General features: G+C 38.3%; 1 protein-coding gene across 3 annotated transcripts in view; it reads right to left on the bottom strand.

The window, feature by feature from the left end:
* The window catches only part of LOC122630746, a 252,288-nt gene that overhangs the window by 96,236 nt on the left and 138,711 nt on the right, over positions 1-17,341 (bottom strand). For all 3 annotated transcript variants that reach the window (XM_043815592.1, XM_043815591.1, XM_043815594.1), the window contains exon 3: positions 6,538-6,614. In XM_043815592.1, the coding sequence (XP_043671527.1) occupies positions 6,538-6,607 (70 nt within the window). In that variant the 5' untranslated portion in view covers positions 6,608-6,614. The remainder of the gene's footprint in view (positions 1-6,537; positions 6,615-17,341) is intronic.

Raw genomic sequence — 17,341 nt, 5'->3', positions numbered from 1 at the left:
TTTCTTTCTTTCTTTCTTTCTTTCTACCGCTTTGCTCGTTCTCTTCTTTCTCGTCGTATCTACGTAGACGTTTCTTTACTCTAGCGCAAATTTCTCGCGCGAAGGAAAGGAAACCAATTACCCTCTCTGCCAGCCAACGTTTTCTCTCCTTCCACCTTTAAGAAGTGAGCTTTTCCAGCAATTCTTTTAAATGTTCTCGAGTAATGTAGGTACCACCAACATTATTACAAATTTTTCTTACTGCGAACAAATATTATTGCATGAATAGATACATGCGTATCACAAAAAAAAAAAGAAGAAAAAGGAAAAAGGAAAGAAAGAGAAAAAAGATTCTCGACGAACAAAGCCGATAATTATTTCCATTGATTCTATGTATTTGTTAATTACTATTAATCGTTATTATACGTACAATGTTCTATGGAAAATGAAAAATCGTATTATCTTGGGTTATCTATAGTTAATAAAAATTCTATTCGAGTAAACATCCATCGAGTTATTTATAGAGTTTTCTCTCTTTCTCTCTCTCTCTCTTTCTCTCTCTTTTTCTCTCTCACCCTTTTCCGTATTATCGCGACTCCTAAGCTGCGTGCAGCCGTGCCGAAGAAGGAGAGTCCCTCGTTCGAAAATTCACGGGGTCGGAGTCCCGTTATCGCAGAGCTACCGGGAGAGAACGTGCATATCAGCTTTGTGGTCAGATAAGGGTGATTTCGCGCGAGTTGGAGAAAGAGAGAGATAGAGAGAGAAAGAGAGAGAGAGAGAGAGAGAGAGAGAGAGAGAGAGAGAGAGAGAGGGTGCACTGCCGAGAGTACAGCCGAGAAAATTATGCGAGCCACCGTCGAATCGGCTTGTACACGAACACGAGTTAGATGCCTATGGTTCTCTGGTGTTTGGCGAGTTCGACGTGAAAGGGAGAAAATCGACGTCCCTTCTGTGATTCTTGGTTTTACACTCGGTCGAGCGAGAAAAGGGTGAGTTGAGAAATGAGAGAGAGAGTTAGAGAAAGAAAGAAAGAAAGAAAGAGAGAGAGAGAGAGAGAAAACGAGAGAACGACCATGTGTTGTTGGTTGATGCGAAAAACTGGACGGGGTTGAAAAAGATAGAAAGAGTAAGTAAGCGTACGTTGAAAAGGAAAAGAAAGAGATAAAATTGAAAGAGACGGAAAGAGAAAGAGAGAGAGAGAGAGAGAGAGAGAGAGAGAGAATAGAGCAAAGTAAGAACGTGTTGCGATCTAATGCGTTACGATCTCGATGAGAAAAAAGGTATGGTTCAGTATGAAATAAAATGAGAGAGAAGGAAGAATATAAAGATTAAGTGAGAAAAAAAACTTGAAAGAGAGATAGAGAAAAAGAGATAGAGATAGAGACAGAGAGAAAGAGAGAAAGAGAAAGAGAGAGAGAGAGAGAGAGAGAAAGAAGAATGAAGGGAAATCATCAAAGAGGATCGAGCTAAATGGCCGTGGAAATGGAAGTGTTTTTTACGAGGTTACCCAGCACTCGAAACTCGAAGTGGCCTGAAGCCCTCGCTCGCTTGCGTTTCGCTACCCCCCTCGGGGTTTATGATCGCTCATTCGAGCCCAACCCGGGCATCCTCGCATGTGCGCGAAAGCAGCATCCCATTTAACAGAGACACGCAGGTGAGGGAGCATTCGTGATAATAAAAATAACGCCTTTTCTTTCTCTTTCTCTGTTTCTCTCTTTCTTTCTCTTTCTCTCTTTTTATATGTGTATGTATATATATATATATATATATATATATATATATATATAATTTTTTTTCTACGTACAAGAAAGAAAGAGAAAAAGAGAACGAACCTTCAAGCAAGCAGAAAACGCGCGAAAAAGATCTCGCCGTGATCACGGAAGGATAGAATTTTTTATACGCATGTTACGGTCACAATCCTTTTTCGAATTACGTTAACTTTATAAAAGATACAACGGGAGAAGAAAGGAGGAAGAGAAAGAAAGGGAAAGGAAAAAAAAAAAAAACAGAAAGAAAAGAGGAGGAACAATAAAAAGAAGAAAAGAAAAATTAAAAACAAACGAAAAGGAACGAAACATTGAGCGGCTCACAATCGGATTTCTCCCATGAGAATGTTTTTCTGTTATATGCATGGTGAAATTTTCGTCAGATCGAGAAAAAAATAACGAAATAAAGAAAAGAAAGAAAAAGAAAAGAAAAGAGAAGAAAAGAAAAGAAAAGAAAAGCAAAGAAAAGCAAAGAAAAGAAAAGAAAAGAAAAGAAAAGAAAAGAAAGAACAAGAGATTCGCGACGCGTTAACCGAAAGGTCGCGTTGTTCATTTCCTGCTAATATTCATTCAGTCTCGGTCTGTAAGGGTAGATGGAAATGCACTTTTATTACGACGCTGCAAAACCACCGGGCCGAGCAGAAGAAACGAATTCAGCGGTTCGCGTTGTCTCCTCTTCGTCTCTCTCTTTCTCTCTATCTCTCTATCTCTCTATCTATCTCTCTTTCCCCTTCCCTCCCCTCCCCTCCTCCCCTCTCCCTGTAGTATTTTTTCTCTTTATTTCCTTCCTATTCCCCTTTAGCCCGTAACCGTGCACTTTTCTCATCGTAAAATTAGTTCTTTTCCGATGAAAAAGCTTGTTTCTATCAAAGTTTGCCCGACCCTTTTTCCACGTAGATTACTCCGAAGCAGATGTTCTCTCTCTCTCTCTCTCTCTCTCTCTCTCTTTTTCTCTCATTTCTTCTCCCTCTTTCTCCCTTCAAAGTTATTACGGGGATATAACGAATTTGAATTATAATTCGCGTGGCAAATTGCTGAAGAGATGCGGCCACCGCAATACACATTTGCGCATGTATAATACGTGAAAGAAGAGCTTTCTCCTCTTTCTATCCTTTTTCTCCTCGTCAAGCTCGTCACTTTTTGTTGTTTTTCGTTCTTTTTTTTTTTTTTTTCGTTTCCTGTACGTCCTTTTTCTTTCTTCCTTCCTTCCTTTCCCTCCAGCCACTCGCCAAGCAGATACGAACAGAGAAAAGAAGAATCGACGAAAACGTCGAAGAACGACGGCGTATATATGCGTCCACGTAGGAAGACGTAAGGGGTGGTTGTTGCATCGAAGGGCCTCGATTTTACTCGCTTTGTGTACGTGAACGAGACAAAGCGGCGCCTTGCCGTGAACTTAACACGTTCCTGATATTCGAGATAATAGGATGCCTGTGCGCTATGACACGTATATATACGCGAACACGAACGAACACAACTACGTACGTACGCATTTGCACGCAAGTATACGTTTGTGCGTGCAGTGTATATGTATGTATAGGTGACGTATACGTATGCTTTGCAAGCACAGTAGAGATTTACCGTTTTCAGTAGTAGTCCGATGCTACGGGAAACGTATTTACGCGTGCGCGTGAACAACAAAGCGTGGAACCTATCTACCTGAGGGAGAAGAAGGGAGGAGCTGATAGGGGAAGAGGGTGGTAGATAGTACGACGAGCAAAAACGAAGATTTATCTAGATGCCTCTAGCATACCACCATAGAACGAAGGAAATGACACTTATTAACTCGACTTCGAGGCTTTTAGCCATCGACTCCACTGAAATACGAGTGGGTAGAAATCAAATTTGTGGAAAGACAGAGACGAATGGCATAGCCATCCTTCTGCTTCTATCTATGCTCTCTGTCTGTCTCTCTTTCTCTCATTTCGGCTTAATCCAATACAAGGTCTCGTCGATGTAGACTGACCAAATAGGAAAACTGAATTTCTTTCTATCTATTTGTCTATATATTTATTGAGATCGAAGAAGGATTTACCTTTTTTTTTTTCTTCTTTTTTTTTCTTTCTTGATTCTATTGCATATGCACACACATACACACACACATATATATATATATATATATTATTTATATTTATATATTTATATGCAGTGAGAATATCTCTATACAAAATGATAGCTTCTACGTTCTAACGTACTGCGAATTCGACTCTTCATTCCTTTCTTTTTTTCTCCCTTTCTCTCTCTCTTTCTTTCCATCTAAATAATAGATAAGAAGCTAACCTTTATTAATACTTAATTAAATTTTATCTCACTTTGATATTCCTATCGTACACAGAGTTGACATTTATATTGTTATTACTATTAACTTTATATCAGTTATATTCTCTCTCTCTCTCTCTCTCTCTCTCTCTCTCTCTCTCTCTCTCTCTCTCTCTCTCTCTCTCTCTCTCTTCTATTCTTCTTTCGTATTCCCTTGCGTGTACAGTAAATTTTCTTCTGTCTATCTCCCTCGAACGATCTCCCTCGCGTTTCGTGCCATTATCGAGTTTCAAGTCTTCCGAGAGTTTCGGGGAGCTTTCAAAGTGGCGACACTTCGATCTCGACAAAGAGAGTCATACCGTCGTTCTAGCCGAGGCGAACTCTTAAAGCCGCCAATTAAGTCGGAAGGGTGGAAAGTCCGGTTACCTTGTCTCTCCCTCTCCCACGCTTTCTCTCTCCCATCCCCTCACACCCACCCACCGTGCGCTATTCTTCGACGCACTGCGGTTCCTTTGCAATGAACCTATCGTAACCGGTACGGTAACTCGACCAACGAGCCACTTTGCTTTCAATCGTGCGGGCAAGCTCTCGGACGTTTCGCGATGGTCAACTTTGACTATTGCTCGCGGTTACTTGACCGGTAATCACCAAAATTGTTTGTTACTTCCTGAGTAAGTTACTTACTACTAAGTAAGTAAGCGTGTGCATGTATGCATGGGTATATTTGTGTGTATGTGTGTGTATGTGTATGTGAGAGAGAGAGAAGTCTTGAGAATATTGCTAGTACGCATTGAAAGGAAAGAAAATGAAAAAGAAAAAAAAATGAAAGAGAAAGAGAAAGAAAAAAGAGGAAAATGAACGATTAATAATCAGGAAGCCCTTTATTTCTACTTCCTTTGAAATTTCTAAGAGAATGCAAATAAAGTCAGACAAAGTTCTAACGCATCTACGGAATTATCCGCAAATTCTGTGCCTCGCGTAAATGTCACATGAGAGAGAGAGAGAGAGAAAGAGAGAGAGAGAGAGAGAAAGAGAGAGAGAGAGAGAGAAACAGACAGACAGGCAGATAGACCAAATGAGACAGAGAGAAAGAGAGAGAAAGAGAGAGAGAGAGAGAGAGAGAGAGAGAGAGAGAGAGAGAGAGAACGTACGATGTTTGAATTCACGAAGACAAACCGTGACTTATGCAAAGGCGCGCTGCCGTCTCTGAAAATGTGATACGACGAGTGGTATCTGCATAAGCAGACATGATAACGCTAGCTAGCGAATGGTATGCGAGTATGTCGGAACTTTCTTGTACCGGAGACGTAATTATACGCTTATATATATATATATATATATATATATATATATATATATATATGTATGTATGTATGTATGTATGTATGTATGTATGTATGTATGTATATTTCGTATGTAATATAATATAATACAATATAAGTATTACAAAGGTACATATATATGTATAATACAAGTGTAGTATAGATAGGAAAATTCTGAACAATTTAGAAAAATGTAAAATCATAAATTCTAAGCAATGAGAAAAAGAAATCTCGTGCGAAATAAAAAGAAAGAATTAGAAAAATAGAAAAAGGCAAAAGAAAAGAAATAAAAGAAGAAGGAAATACAGAAAAGAAAACAGAAAGAAAGAAAGAAAGAAAGAAAGAAGGAAAGAAAATCAAATCAAATTTATAAGGTCCATTGACAATAATAGGAACATCGTATTTACTTAAAATCCCGGCCAAAATGTCTAGTCGTCTTCGTCGTGGAAACGAGGCGCCCATTCAAAAGGGAGTACAAAACGTTGAAACGTTCGGTGAGAAGAAGACTGGAGGAAACGATGGAAGGAGGTAGAGGTGGAGGTGGAGGTGGAGGTAAAAGTGGAAGAGAAGGAGGAGAAGGAGAATAAGGGGTGGAGAAACGCGAAGACTAATTTGTCTATCCCGAGTACAATCGAGAAAAGGACGGTAGGAAAGGTCCGCCGTTATGTGGCACGGTTGAGTGTGCATTACGTCGAGACTGAGAAGGAAACGGAGAGAGATGGAGAGTGAGAAAAAGATAGAAGATAGAGAGAGAGAGAGAGAGAGAGAGAAAGAGAGAGAGAAACCCATTCACGAGTCCTTCCGACGTTATTACCACGATCATCATAATCCACCCCTCGACGTTGTTTTCGCACGGGTTCACGACAGATTCCCGAGCGACCTTGGTGGATTAAGGATCTCATTCTCCTCCATCTCTTCATCTCTCTTTATCTCTCTCTTTCTCTCTTTCTCTTAAAATCCAACGAACTATACGCTCTCTCTTTCTTTCTCTATCTCTCTTTCTCTCTTTCTTTTTTTCCTTTTTCTTTCATTCGGTAAAGGAAGAAAAAAACAAGAAAAAAGAAACACGACCTAATTTAGTTTCCCGTATATCGGTTAAACTCGATTTCGCAGATCATCTCATCAAATCTATCTTATGGACAATTATAGTTCTCTTCGATGGACTACCGGTTGAGATCGGAGGATTAATAAATTTATTTATATTCGCTCACCTGTCCGTGGTGCACCCAGGATACTGGAGTGGAGCAGCAGAAAGCAAGTCAGCACCAATGACCGCTTCATCTTCGTTCTGAAATGAAAGAAAATAATTTTCTTTCTGACTAGAAATTGTTAATAGAGAGAGAGAGAGAGAGAGAGAGAGAGAAAGAGAGAGAGAGAGAGAGAGAAAGAGAGAGAAAAAGGAAAACTAATAAATTGGAATTTTGTGCATAAGATCAATCTATACCAGTATTATTTATTATTTATTATATAAGAGGGTCTCTTTTTAAACGTATCACGTCGAAAAGGGGGAGAATATTTCGTCGATCTTACTTTCGGATTAGCCATCGAAAGTCGATGGTGTATTGATGGATCGTTCTCACGATATATATATATATATATATATATATATATATCGTTCATCGAGATTGATCGTTCCTTCTTTACGAGCCAATCGGAATTCACCGTCAAAGTACATTACGGAGTTTTGAGTATAGGATCGTAAGATATTCGAAAAAGAATATTCGATTCCGATATTAATCTGACATGGTCATACATACTCGATCTTTCTAACAATGAGAATAATAATACATTAATAACAATTCGAGTCTTTTTATAGAAAGAGAAAGAAAGAAAGAGAGAGAGAGAGAGAGAGAGAGAGAGAGAGAGAGAGGAGAATATAAAAAGTAAAAAAAAAGAAAGAAAATGAAATAAAAAGAAAAAAAGAACAATTTTTCTCATCTCTTTTAATGAACTCGTTCAACAAAGTCCCATCGATCCGAAGTTCACACTTAACAAAAGGATCATAATCAGCGAACGTTTGGCTCGTAAACATAAAACTTAATGGATGAAGGGAACGCCGAGTGAGAGGACGATAAAAAGGAAGGAAGAAAATGAAAAAAATGAACGAAGCGAGAGAGAACAAGAGATAGAGAGAGGTAAAGAAAAGAGAGAGAAAGAGAGAATGAGTGAGTGAGATAGCTAATGGAGAAGGATGGTACGGAGAAATGTGGCGAAGGAACGTAAATCCAAAAGGAGAAAGCGGAGGAGGATAACACGCATCGACGCAGCCATCTCTAGCGTTAGAAACCATCGGAATCGGGTTTTCTGTGGTTCTCGACGAATATAACCGTTTCTGTGCGTTCGCGTGTGAAAGGACGGTAGTAAGAGAAGAGAAGAGAAGAGAAGAGAAGAGAAGAGAAGAAAAGAAAAGAAAAGAAAAGAGTGTATGTGTAAGAGAAAGAGAGAGAAAGAGAGAGAGAGAGAGAGAGAGAGAGAGAGAGAGAGATGGATGGTTGTGTAGCTCTCGGTTCCATGTCAGGGTGCGTGGAATGTAATACGGTGGCCGGTAGCGTCACATGGGCTATTTAGGAGAAACTACCATGACGTCGAGGGTTGAAAGAGGGTAAAAGAAAGAGAGAGAGAGAGAGAGAGAGAGACAGAGAAAGTGGGAGAGTCGTGAAAGAACCGATGCAACATGTCTTGATGTAAGAAAAAGACGACTAGATGCCGAAGGCAATGCATTTCTTCTTCTTTTTTTTTCTTCTTCTTCTTCTTCTTCTGGAATACAGATCCTTTTCCAACTTCTTCATTTCTTTATATCCTTCTATCTTTCCCTCTTTATCTATCTATCTTTCTTCATTCTTCTTCCTTTTCTTCTTCTTCTTCTTCTTCTTCTTCTCCTCTTTTTCTCTTTCTCACGTATTATCGTCTGTGGTCTTTTTCTCTACGAAAGCAGTTTTTTTTTCTCATTAACCCCTTCCCACCATTTTCTTTTACCTCTGTGCTTCTTCTCTTTCTCCTCATTCAGGAAGATCGAGGAAGGGGTTGAAACGTTGCAGATGCGACTCGCGAGAGAAGAGAACAGTTTCCGAGAGAAGAAGAAGAAGTAGAAGAAGATGAAGAACAGAAGAGAAGAGAAGAGAAGAGAAGAGAAGAGAAGAGAAGAGAAGAGAAGAGAAGAGAAGAGAAGAGAAGAGAGTATACGCTCGGCCGGCTTGCAACCTTCTACTTCCTTTAACTCCTCCTTCTTTTTCTCCTCCTCCTCCTCCTCCTCCTTCTCTTTCTACTCTTATTCCTCCTATTTCCCCACCTTCTCTATTTCTCTCCTTTCTTCGTGCTTGCGAAAAGCCAGACCATTGACACCGGATGCTCGGCCCGGCCATTGTTACCGCGACGGGCTAATAAAGAAAAATAAAGGCTCCTTCGTGGATATTAGCTCGGTTCTCTCACGGTCCTGGGATGCCAGGCTGGCATCAAGAAGAGCCCGCGAGCGAGAAAGCGAGAGCGAGAGAGAGAGAGAGAGAGAGAGAGAGAGAGAGAGAGAGAGAGAGAAAGGGACAGAGAAAAGAAGAAAATGCAGCAGACGTTCAGCCTCGCAGCTTCCTCGAAGCTTTTAAACGGCACGTGTATTCCGAAAACACACGTTGAACGATGCCCTTTCAATGCATTTTTCAAGCTTCTATCGGATGTAAAAAAAAAGAAAAAAAGAAAAGGAAAGAAAGAGAGAAAAAAATCAAAAAAGAAAAAAAAGGAAACAAAGAAAAAGAAAAAGAAAAATAGAAAAAGGGGAAACGGAAAGAAAGATAAAAAAAAGAAAGGACGAGGAGTAACGATCGTCAAGAATGCAGAATCTCTTTCTAAGATACTTTTCACTTAATAATTTGTAATCCTATTTGACGAAATAGTAAAATGGAGCTGTTGGTTGAATTAATTATGGGAGTAGAGCTGATAGACGTTCGGATTAACGTGATAATCCTTCGAGCAACGATTCTAAGGAGTATGACAATAGTCCGGACCACGTACCACTGTTTGACGATCCGGATACATCAGAAGCGGTATAGCCTTGTTGCCATATACAGTTAATGATACAACGAACGCGTTCGCGAGACGACGTATGCGTATACGCGGTACGTTCAGTAAGGGAGATGTGGACACGGGATCATTGTACGCGGACGGTGCTTAATGTCTCGAGAGACAGGAGCGATCCTGCGGACAATGGCGCGTGGAAACGCGTACGGGTGCTTCGGACAGTGCTCTCCCTTCGTCTCATGAGCGAAGCGTACGAGCTTATGGCGAACCGTACATACATATAAACGCTAAAACGTTAAATGGGAGAAACAGAGATAGAGATAGAGATAGAGATAGAGAGATAGAGATAGAAAGGGACATAATTTCTGTTCGACTTAGTCACGAACGTGGAGGTGTCCGAAGAATATGTATCAAAGACGAAAGGAAATGAACGAAGATCGATCGATATTATTTAACAGCGTAAAAACTACAATTAGGAAATAATAAAGGTAAAAAAGAAGATAATTGGATTTAATTGGTATGACAGGTTGAAACACTTTTGTCGTATATTAATCATTATCTTTAAACTCTTATCTATCCGTTCGTATATCTACGAACGGCCAACACGATAATAACCATCGTCGAGGAAACGATCGTATTAACTATTATAAAAGAGGTAACTACATATGTATGTTGGGTTAATTAGTGTATATTCGCGTAGTGTCGGTGAACGCCCTGTACTCGTTTCTGGATACTGCTAATCGAATAAAGTGCGTTGTTTAGAGATGATTTTCGTAACGGGCCGCTTAACCAACGTTAATTTTCGCTAATACCGTTTTAACGAATAAATGCCGTTTGTTATCTCTTTCTCTCCAACTGGTATCTGCGAGACCACCAGCAACCATCAGCAACATTACTACTACTACTGCTACTACTACTCCTAGTACTACTACTACCACCACCGCTACCACCACCAACACCACTATCTGCTACTACTGTTGCCGATGAAAGTGGCCACAGAGGAGAGTACTTTGGAGTGCAAAGAGGGATTTTAATTTGTAGATAATTACCGGAGTGAGCTCTCGCTTTCAAACGAATCGTTTCATCCTCGAGTGTAGCGAATGGTGAGTTAAAGAGAGTAAGAAGGACGGATGGACAAACGAACGAATAGACGGAAGGACGGATGGACGGATAGTTGGGGAAGAGAAAAAGGAAGGGGTGGTTACGATGATCAAAAATAATATCCGAAGGATACTCGTAAATGGTTAGGGAAATTTAATACTAATCGATGTATCGAACTTTGCCTGTGTGTCTCTGATAAATTGTACTGATTTAAACGATTGAGGTACGAGCCAATGAACGAACGAATGACGATGATTGTTTGATCACGTTTGAAAGAGGGAGAGAGAGAGAGAGAGAGAGAGAGAGAGAGAGATACAGAAAAAGAGAGAAAAAGAGAGATACTGAAAGAAACAGAAAGAGATAGATAGATAGATAGATAAAGAGAGAAAGAAAGATACATAGGATAGAGATAAATAGATAGACAGATAGATAAATAGATAGATAGAGAGAGAGAGAGAGAGAGAGAGAGACAGAGAGAAAGAGGAGAGTGCAGAGGGCCAACTCGTCGCAAATTAATCGCTTTCCTCTGTATTTATTGTGATCATCGATACCATGTCAGCCGATGCTAGATCTCATTAACGATCGAAAAACTCGAGACGAAAGGTGTTCATTAATTTTAATGGCACGTAGGTATAATGATTGCCGCGCGCTGATTTACACGCATGTAAATTTTGTAAATGCGCCGATTACATTCGGAATACATGCCGATCACGATTCTTTTTTATTTCTCATTCTAACATCCACCCGATCTTCCATCCTCGTTTAACCATTTAACCCTTTCTTTCCTCTTCGATATATACGATCGATCGATTCACCTCACGATTTTGAATGATACGTGTACAACAACGCGTTCCGATCGAGCAAGGATCAAATAAAGATTTTCGAAAAGCAAGATACGTGCGTGTAACAATTTTTGAACCATTAACCGATATATCTCGACGCAAATATGGAGAATTAGGAATGATGAAAATATTGGAACGATTTAACTACGTTAATATGTGTGTGTGTGTATAAAAATGATAGAGAGAGGGAGGGAGAGAGAGAGAGAGAGAGAGAGAGAGAGAGAGAGAGAGAGAGAGAGAGAGAGAGATTCGTTAAATACAGGATAACGTCTATCTCTGTCCGTTATTGTTCCGCTAAAATATGTATAAATTTCAATAGAATTTCAACGTAATCGGAACCACGCCTCGTTTCGAAAATTATCCTATCGTCGAATACAATTTACTAAAGAGTGAGACGTGCGCGTATGTATACATGTGTATGTACGTGTATGAGAGAGAGAGAGAGAGAGAGAGAAAAGCTTTAAATTACTTTCATTGATTAATCTTTGGCTGTAAAAGAGCATAAATGACAAAATTAACATGAATAGATAGAGAGAAAGAGAGGAAGTTTCTGATTTTTGAATCTATAATATAAAGCGAGAACACGTCTGAATATTGCCTTTAGTATCGTTTGAACGTACCTGTCGTTATTTTATCTATGTGTGTGTATGCGTGTATTGGTACCTTCGGCAACTATCGGTATAGATACTATCTGCATGGATGAACGTGTGTTCGTATATATAGAGAATACGTGTAGGATAGGTGTATCTCTAACTATATATATATGTGTGTATATGCGTATATGCGTATGCGTATACATAGGTGTATGCACATTCAAAGCATCTTTGTCGATCGTAGCCCGTTAGTATATACATATACGTACGTAGATGGCTGTGTAATTTCAGTACAGAGGTATCATATACGAGGGTACACGAAGCGAACGGATTGAAATCCGAACATCGATCGAGACAACGAATTCCACGATACTGGCACGATGGCACGTACGAAAAGGCAAGAGCGACACTGCGAGCAGAAATACCTGAATGCCACGAGAATCCGAAATTTTTTGTCGTCCGATACAGAGCATACCGTGCTGGACACATGCATGCAGATACTACGCACATGTCTGGTATTCAATTAATCCTTGCCGAAGAGAGAAAGAGGGATGGTGATACAGATATATAATACATCTATATATACATACAGAGAGAGAGAGAGAGAAAGAGAGAAATACATGTATCTATATCTATATACATGTATAATATATATATATATATATATATATATATATACACTTAGTAACAAAAGTTAAGAAACAAAGTAATCTTTCGATCATTTTTCTACAATATTCTTTAACTTCCGAAATACATAGATTGAAACTAAAAGTAGCATAATATTGTTTATTGACGTATGAAATGTTATCTCATTACGCTATTTTTAGTTTCAATCTATCTATTTTGGAAGATAAAGAATATGTAAAAATGTGCGATCCGATTACTTTGTTTTTGAACTTTTCTCGATAAGTGTACATATTATATATATATATATATATATATATATATATATATTTATTTATTTATTTATTTCTACGGACATATGTAAACCTGAATCGATAACGTATCGAAACGAAAAGATATTCTTTGATCGTATTACGTTTAAAAAAGTGATACTGATATTTCACAAAACGGAGATTAATTTCACGAATTATTTTCTTTAACCCTAAAAATCTTCGATCGTGTAGTACTTATCCCTAACTACGTTTGGCTCGCTTATCGCTCTTATCGTTCTATACTAGACTCGTCCGATAGATGAAATTATATCCGGCTCTCACATCGAGACAGCGAGTCGTGCGAGATTATAAAAAGCAATTTCACCAACATTCTTGTTGTATCGGTGCGTCTCTCACGTATGTATGTACCTACGTCAGAAAAAGAGACTCCTATCTAACCAATCGAATCGATTTTGAATCAATGCGATCGGTTCTTCCTTTTTCTTTTTTCTTTTTCATGTTCTTTTCTTCTTTATTCCGTTTTTTTTTTTTTTTATTTCTTTTTAAATCGTAGTAATGCAAAAGGACTATTACATCGGACGTAATAAATTATCGGTCGAAGAATCCTCTTGAACGAAAGAAAATCGAAGAATAAAAGCAATAAAGACGTATGAAAGAGAAAGAGAGAGAGAGAGAGAGAGAAACAAAAAGAGAAAGAAAAAGTTACTGTAACTTTTTTTTCTTGTTCTTTTTTCGGTATTAACTAAACGAGAGACAAAGAGATAGAAGAGAAGAAACATTTTTCATTAGCGATTTTCGATCGCATCGCTTTGTTCTTTCGTCGATTGCCATCTGCCGGTTCGCTCTATCTTGCCTCGCGATAAACTATAGATTCTCGTTTATTGCACTTTCCATGATGCATGCGCACTACTAGACAAACACATATAGGACTTACAATCACGCATACGGAATAACGTTCTATCTATGTGTGTGTGTGTGTGTATATATATATATATATATATATATATATATATATATATATATATACAAACGTGAGAGTAAAAGAAAGAAAAAAAAAAAATAATCGACAAACCCAAGTATGGTTTCGTTGAGGAGAAATAGGAAACGAGGAAGAGTAAAAAGAGTGTATGAGAGAAAAAGAGATAAAGAGAGAAAGAGAGAAAGAGAGAGACAAGGAGTTTGTAGACAGACGCGTTAACTGATAATCGATAACCCTTCTCCCTCTTTCCTCGTATTACGGATAGAAAATATTGACGCGAGGCAACGACCATCGGGCAAGCGATATTAAACCGTTTCCACGCCCTGGATAAAATTTCCGTCCTATCGTGTTCTAGTACAGGAGTGAAATAACATTTGGATTCTTACGTTGCACGGATAAATCGTTATCACAAAAACTGACCATTCTCTTTCTTTTCTTTCTTTATTTTATAATAAAAGAAAAAAGGAAAAGCTATGACGTAATCTTCATTATAACGGAGACTTTATCAAAGAAATTAACTAACAACGATAATTATACCTTTCAACGCTCATTTTCACATCGATCGGAATTTATGCAAACTTACGGATTAATTTTTTCGAATATACGAATACAGAGAGAGAGAGAGAGAGAGAGAGAGAGAGAGAGAGAGAGAGAGAGAGAGAGAATGGAGAGAGGATGATTATCAATCCCCACGCACCTACTTCATCCCATCCAGACATGTGTAATAACGTGGAAAATAATTAATTATTCGTTCATGCGTAACTATTAATATTTAGATATTATAATGAAAACTACGTAAATATTTACACATAGATTATTACATAGAGGAAATATTTCGTTTGTTAACGATACGACGACGATTCTCAATTTCTCGCTTTGTGAATGAAATATCGATGGTTTTAGTGTTCGATTACGTGGAAAAAAAAAATATCGATAGAGAACGAATAGAATCGGTTAGAAGAGAAATAGGTGTTGTCTCGATTAAAAGGAAAAGAAATATACGACGAGTAACCGGCTAGAATTGCAAAAGGAAATAGTTGAATTGATAATCGATAACACCTTTTGAAACCCATGGAACCGATAAAAAGTATCGACGATAACCAATACTTGAAATTTTAACCGAAAGATATAGAATATTCTGATGTAATTAAGTAGAACGATTTAAAACATTTTAATTACGTTACACACGCACACACACACACACACACACACACACTCTTTTTCTTTTTTATATTTTTAATCTGAAATTTCGTATATTCCATACTTTTATGTCTTTCGTATTTTCCAATTGATTTAAAAAACAAGAACCAAAAAAAGAAAAGAGAAATGACTTCGAACAAAAAAAAAAGAGTCTCCCTCGAGTATTAAAACGCATTACTTTCAAAACTCTATACGTACTCTATTCATACATCGTAAGAATCTAATTGTAAATTAGTCCTAAATCTATGAGAGGATATACGATACTTTAATAATGCGTTTCGTATAACGCACGATAGAACAAAGATGAAATATTAAACGATAAGCTCGCTTATAGGATGTGTTGTAGGTAGGTTGTAAGCACGGAAATAGCTTAATCACTTGATGAATTTTTTATAGAATCTTATATATACCTATGCGATAAATCCCGAAGGATAGAGAGAGAGAGAGAGAGAGAGAGAGAGAGAGAGAGAGAGAGAGAGAGAGAATGGTTAGATGCGTTAATACACTGGAGTCCGGTATGATACGAGCCGTCCGGAAAAGCTGCTAACTGGGATGGCGCTTGGTTGTACGACGTCGAGCAAGAGCATGATCCTTCGTGAGCATGCAACAATCTGTGCGTGATAAATGATCTCGAACGGCCATTATGCGGTTGATTTGAGCAACGCTCATTCACGTGCAACGCTGCCAGAGTACTTCACTGTCTGTGCGAGCGACCATTCAGGTACACACAACTATAGCCATCGCACAACTCCACAGTCGCCGTATTCTGCCACGGGTCCTCTTGTTTTAACCCTCTCGCCCTCTTTACCAACACTATTACCATGTAATCGTATACGTGCACAAGTTCGCGTATGAGTGAGGCGAGAGATTTATCAAGCAGTTTAACAATGCGGACGAGTAATAGAATCGGATCCTATTCCACAAAGCCCATTGCTGCTGTGTATTGCGTGTTTGCTTCACTGGTATATTCGATTCTAATCAAACTCTCCAGGCCTTAGGGAAATAATACATTTTCGGCTATCCAAGTAGTACTTACTAGTGTAATACTTGGAGAAAGAGAGAGAGAGAGAGAGAAAGATAATAATACGTATTTACATCGATTATAAAACGATTTCACGCGATCTTTAATTTTCTACTTTTCTTGTTCCGCTACTGTTTTCTTTTTTCTTTCTTCTCTTTCCCCTTTTTATTTATTTATTTATTTATTTATTCATTTATTTATGTTCTTTCTTTTTCTTTTTTTTTTTTTCATCTTCTTCTTACAAACGATCGACGACGAATTTTATTTCCCCTTAAAATGATTATATTAATAATGAGAAGTTATAAATTGTGTTAGCTTACGCTCGGACACACGGATGGAGAAAAAGTTAGTTAACTTTACGACGCTGTAAAGATAAGAAAGTCGCCGCGCTCGAAAGATTTATTATTGGACTGGGCTCGTTGTAATAAACCTTCGTGGTATCGATACAGCACGTAATCGTTGAGCTTCGCTCGTTACGTCCGCGTACGTGATTTATGTATTCTCGTTCCTCGTTACAATGCGGTATTTTTGAAATTAGTCGTTACCGAGTCGATAAAAAGTGACAGAACGAATTTTTTCGACTTTACATTGTAACGATCTTTTCGAATCAACGAATTTATCGTAACGTACATATATACCTAAATAAATACATACGTAGATATGTAATATATAATGGACCGTTTCAATATCTTCTTCGACAAAGGTTTCGACGAAAGTGCACTGCACTGTAACCTAATATACATACATACATACATATATACATACATACATGTATACATATGAACATACGTACATAAATACATAAATACGTACGTAGGTACGTAGGTACATACGTACATATATATACATATATACATATATCTAGGGTATATCGTTATTGGCATATCATTTTATTATGAACAAAATTCACTGCAGGGATCGTGTATATTCTCTATCCTTTATGTAGTACACCTCTTTTGTAGCATTACCAAGTTCTATTCAAGCAGGATAATCGTTGCAACGTGTCTCGTAATGAAATGAGTTAACGAGGAGAGAGAGAGACAGAGAGAAAGAAAGAGAGAGAGAGAGAGAGAGAGAAAGAGAGAGAGAGAGAGAGACAGAAAGAAAATAGATTCCGTTTGTCATATCCATATACGGTGAGAGATATTTCGATCGTTAAAACGATTTTCGTCTTGTTAAAGTAGGCGGTAATCCTATTAAAAAACAATATTTGATGAGTATACGTTGAGCACTCTCGCGAAGTAACATCGATTATGTTCGCATACGATAAGATAGCCGAGCAAACGAATTCTCTTCTCGTCGTTGCACATCCATTAGCGCTAATCGATTCACGTAACGTTAGATCTTCGAACCGAGAGCGGGACTGTGTATGCGT

The sequence above is a fragment of the Vespula pensylvanica genome, chromosome 7, assembly GCF_014466175.1.
Source record: "Vespula pensylvanica isolate Volc-1 chromosome 7, ASM1446617v1, whole genome shotgun sequence".
NCBI classification, from domain to species: domain Eukaryota; kingdom Metazoa; phylum Arthropoda; class Insecta; order Hymenoptera; family Vespidae; genus Vespula; species Vespula pensylvanica.
This window is presented reverse-complemented; position numbering and strand designations above follow the sequence as displayed.